The sequence below is a fragment of the Diaphorina citri genome, unplaced genomic scaffold (genome assembly GCF_000475195.1).
Source record: "Diaphorina citri unplaced genomic scaffold, Diaci psyllid genome assembly version 1.1 scaffold3082, whole genome shotgun sequence".
Lineage (NCBI taxonomy): Eukaryota > Metazoa > Arthropoda > Insecta > Hemiptera > Psyllidae > Diaphorina > Diaphorina citri.
Window position 1 is genome coordinate 18627 of NW_007380494.1, and position 5107 is coordinate 23733.

At 40.3% G+C, this 5107-nt stretch overlaps 2 protein-coding genes across 2 annotated transcripts in view; one reads left to right on the forward strand and one right to left on the reverse strand.

Annotated features, from left to right (window-relative positions):
• Positions 1-239: 239 nt before the first annotated feature.
• On the forward strand, positions 240-4527 carry LOC103519970 (ABC transporter G family member 20-like). Its single transcript, XM_017448359.1, has 6 exons — positions 240-284; positions 510-682; positions 1936-2134; positions 2752-2895; positions 4098-4182; positions 4346-4527. The coding sequence occupies exons 1-6, from the start codon at positions 240-242 to the stop codon at positions 4525-4527; spliced, it is 828 nt and encodes a 275-aa protein (XP_017303848.1).
• A 279-nt stretch (positions 4528-4806) lies between these two features.
• LOC103519971 overlaps positions 4807-5107 on the reverse strand; it is a 10224-nt gene continuing 9923 nt past the window's right edge. The window contains exon 2 of the mRNA XM_008485062.2: positions 4807-5072. Within this exon, the coding sequence (XP_008483284.2) occupies positions 4825-5072 (248 nt within the window). The 3' untranslated portion in view covers positions 4807-4824. The remainder of the gene's footprint in view (positions 5073-5107) is intronic.

A 5107-nucleotide genomic window follows, 5' to 3' on the forward strand; every position in this document is an offset into this window, starting at 1 on the left:
TTGAACTTTATCTTAAACAGACGATGTTCGTTCTCAGAACGGCTGGTTTTCTCCTTTCCTGTCCTCCTCTCTCCGATTTCGGGACGATAAGCTCTCTGTTAATTGTTCCGGTTCCCTGCTATCTTAAAAACTGTCTCCATTTCTTTTTATTTCCCGCTCCATATCCCTTAACTAAAAAAGAAGGAAAAAAAATGTGAACACCTTTTTCCAAGTGTACGCAAGTATTTTTTCCACCCGGCATGGTTTCGAACAAGATGACCGCAACTAGTCTGGGATCCACCTACGTAAATTTATTCATTTTATTCTTACGTAAACGAAATATATGGTAAACTGGAGAGCGTGGGTTCAATCCCAGCCGAGGTATGGAATTGTATCCTCAATTTAATTTGAGAATTTGACCACAGTAAAGTAGTAGCCTACTGCTGGAGTAAAGGGACTTTTCAGTCCTATGCGAGCAGTATAAATAAGCTCGGATTATTATTAATAATTTATATTCTATTCTATTCTAGATCGGTTTCATGCCTCAGGAGACTGCATTGTTTGATGAGTTCACCATAGCAGAGACATTTCAGTTCTACGCCAGTTTATATCGTATCTCCAGTGAAGAATTCAGAGCCAAGATGAAGGAATTGCAAGAGGTGTTAGATTTGCCGCCTGACCATCGGACCTGTAGTACGCTTAGGTGAGTCAGTGAGATGGTGGCCGAAAAAATTGATTCTTTTTTGGCAGTTTTCGGCTCTATTATGGGCTTAACGTTACTGTATATATAACTGCTAAGGTTTCTAGTGACAGGAGTTCTATACTCTATTCGGCGATAAACTACCCGTCTACTCACATTAACCTCACCCAGCAGCACACAATCACACAGATTGTCCGGATACCAAGAACGCCCACCGTTGCTTAACTTCAGTGATCCATAAAGGACTGATGCATTGAAAGTGCTATCGCCACTGGCTACATACAAATTGACTCAAAGACTAAACAGGACATCTTGCTTTAAAGTTGTGTCCTCACATAGTCCACCAGCCCGTTGACTATGTGTGGACACAATTTTAGAAAGCTTTAGGGATGTAATATATCGATATATCGATATATCGACGAAAAATATATCGATATATATCGGTTTTCGACATATCGCAACATCCCTAGAAAGCTTGTGGCCTTCTTCTTCATGTACCTTCTCCATGTCGATGTCGGAGGTTGGAACTCATCAATGTCAGGCGAACTTTATTTACCTATTGCAGCTCTGAATAGTTCTTGCGATGAACACTACTGCTAAGGTTTTTAGTGACAGGGGTTCTATACTCTATTCGGCAATAAGCTACCCGCCTACTCACATTAACCTCACCCAGCAGCACACAATCACACAGATCGTCCGGATACCAAGAACGCCCACCGTTGCTTAACTTCAGTGATCCATAAAGGGATGTAAATGAGTTGCAAATATATCGATAAATCGATATATCGACGAAAAATATATCGATATATATCGGTTTTCGATTGTGCCCTTCTTCTTCATGTCGATGTCGGAGGTTGGAACTCATCAATGTCAGGCGAACTTTATTTACCTATTGCAGCTCTGAATAGTTCTTGCGATGAACACTTCATGACATTTAACACACCTCATTTCCCGATGTAATAACAAAAAAGTTCCGGGAACAAGAAAGAAGAGCGGGGAGGTTTTTTAGCGGGTTGAGCGGCCAGGAATGGTGCCACAGAATGGGCGAAACACCATACCCTGAGCCGTGACTCCAGCATACCCTCCACACCATGCTGGAGAAGTCATTAAGATTTTTCCTCCTCATAAAAAAAAAAAAACACACCTCATCCCATTTAACTCGTCCCGTTTAACTCGCCCCGTTTAACAAACCACATCCCATTTGACTCGTCCCGTTTAACAAACCACATCCCGTTTAACAACACCCTTTTTTCCAGTGGCGGTCAAGTTCGTCGGGTGTCCATCGCGGTGACCCTGCTTCACACTCCGTCCCTGGTTATACTGGATGAACCAACCTCAGGCCTGGACCCCATGCTGGCCCACTATTTCTGGCAGTATCTGCAGCGGATGTCCTCCAATGGACAGACCATCATTATCACCACCCACTATATTGAGGAAGCCAGACAGGCCAATGTTGTGAGTACTAGTAGTTGGATGGAAGAGCATTCCCAGTTTAAAATAATAATAATAATAATAATAATAATAATAATAATAATAATAATAATAATAATAATAATAATAATAATAATAATAATAATAATAATAATAATAATAATAATAATAATAATAATAATAATAATAATAATAATAATAATAATAATAATAATAATAATAATAATAATAATAATAATAATAATAATAATAATAATAATAATAATAATAATAATAATAATAATAATAATAATAATAATAATAATAATAATAATAATAATAATAATAATAATAATAATAATAATAATAATAATAATAATAATAATAACTTTCTCCTATCCTGTCCATTTCTCTTCAATTTCGGGACGATGAAACATCCGTTGTTACATCTCCCCTCTATCAAATATGTTACAGAGTTCCGTCTGACAAATAGACCATTTAAAATAAGACTGTTTTCTTCTTCTTCTTCGCCTTTTCCCGTGTACAGACGGAGTCGGCGTTTTTCGTCAGCCTCTCAATCAGCCCTAGCTAGCGTGATTGCTTTGGGCTAAAATGAGACGTTGTACACCTCTTCAACTTGTCCATTTATCTATTTGTTTCAGGTAGGACTAATGAGGAAGGGTGTCCTCCTAGCTGAGAAGTCACCCGAAGAATTGATCGCCAGTTACGGTGTTGACAGTTTAGAAGAAGTGTTCCTCCGACTCTGCCACCAGCAAAACCAAGCCATAGAAGCTGAACCAGAAAAAGTAAGTGAAACTGAGACTCAGTACCCAGGGACACCCAGGAGAAGAGATAGTAACCATACACTCGAACCCAATCAAACCACTCCTGAGCTTCGCAAGAGGATCAGGAGTGTTTGATAGATTTCATGGCGACCTATCAGATTGAGCAGAATATTCGTGACATCATGGGAGTCATCTTGAAAGATTATCTCCGGTCGTGTGGCTACAACCCTAAAGTTGCTGATATCCCGCCTATGAATGTAAGTACCCAAAAAGAAGGTTGAGGGGTTCTCTGCCCAACTGCCCATTTTCGACAACTCTTTTTTTTAAGAGGTTAGATAGAAGGAACTGTAATTACTAACGTCTTATCGTCCCGAAAGCGAAGAGAAAAGGAAGACAGGATAGGAGAAAGTCAGTGAAACTGAAGCAACTAAAGGTACTCGACGTTTTTTTGCCGCGAGACTTGAGGGACACATTTGACTGTTCCGCGGTGAGAGCCGCAGTTCAAATAGACATGTGTAAAAGGTAGAAACTCACTGCTATCTTCCTTCACGCATCCATAGATCTATAGTTAAGCAAGGTCTTTTTACTGAATTGTTAGTTGTATGTATTATTCTTTAACCCATCAAATATACGAGACCTTGTTTAGACTGCTGGGGTAAAGGGACTTTTCAGTCCTATTCGGGCAGGATATATAAACAAGGTATGTTCTATTCTATTCTATCCTATCACGTCACGTGAACTCCTGGGGGTCAGAAAGATATAGTCCCAAGTTTTCCCACAATGTTAATTGTAGGTAATCTTGTTCAGGACAGCCACACATCACGTCACATCACGTGATGTAACGTGACGTGATGGTTCTGTGTTTCTACCTTAAAGATACTCAACTTTTTCTTACCGCGAGATTCGCGGGCCTCATTTGAGTGTTCCAAACTTTACACCGGCCGCAGTTCATAAATACATCGGGGAAAGTCTCTCTTGAGAGCTGAAAAATTTATGTTAGGTACCATCGAGTATGGTTTGTAACTGGATGGGTACCGAGGAACCGAGGTGAGAGCATATTTGGTGATATTTTACTGGCATTTACCTGCCAGGGGCCGAACAAAAAAGGCTTGGTGGGAGGTGAAAAAAAAGCTTGAAGGGCCACACGTTAGTCGCGAGAAAAAAAATTACATCAGTGCTACTCGTAATAATCCTGAAACTTTCATATCCTGATTTGTCTCCAGAAAATCCCGTTCAAGAACCCATACAAAGATGACGTCAACACGTACACAATGTTCTGGCCTCTTTGTGCAAAAAGTTCCCCGCCAAGTAAAAGTGTACTGATTAGATGATGAGACTCAAAAGTCGCTTTAGCACGTTAAATACACCAGTTTCTGACGGACCCCTAAAATTAGGCTACGTTGCGAGAGATTAATTATATTTTGGGCTGTTTCCATTATTAATTTGTCTTTTCTATTCTATTTTTTTTTAGGCGTTCGAGTGATTGAGATCTTGGCAGGTTACACCATAGTCCTGGTCTTGTACAATTTGATCAACATAGCTGCCATGAGCCTCGTCCAATTCGTGATCTATGGACAACCGTATGGGAACTTCTGGCTATCCTATGTCCTCATCAACTTTATTGGATTCACCGGAATTTTCTTCGGTGAGTAATAGTAATAATTGAGGCGTTCGAGTGATTGAGATCTTGGCAGGTTACACCATAGTCCTGGTCTTGTACAATTTGATCAACATAGCATATTTTCAACTGTTGCGAAACAAATATTTTCGGTTTATTCTAGGCTTGATGTAGGTATTTCAAGGTAGATAAACACTATCATCACGTCACCTTGTTTAGACTGCTGGGGTAAAGGGACTTTCTAGTCTCATTCGAGCAGGATAAACAAGGTATATTCTACATTACCTCCTATCACGTGAGGTATATTCTACATTACCTCCTATCACGTGAGCTCACGTGATGTGACTACGCACCCGAGCTACAACTTGGACACAGCGCGTGTAGGATTTGACCACTCTGAACATGTTTGTAAACAGCTTGGTGTCTAGCTTACAGATGCCGTCCAAATTGTTCTCCTCCAACTCCGTCTTGAAAAGGAAACAGAAATTCGGCTGACATCTGGCTTGCGAACCGTAGACCTGGGCCTCCTTGTTGGGGCCGTCAGGATGGCCGGTGTAACAGAGAGTGTCAGTGTCATCGTCTGTAACAGTTTCACTTTCAAAGTTATCTGGAAGG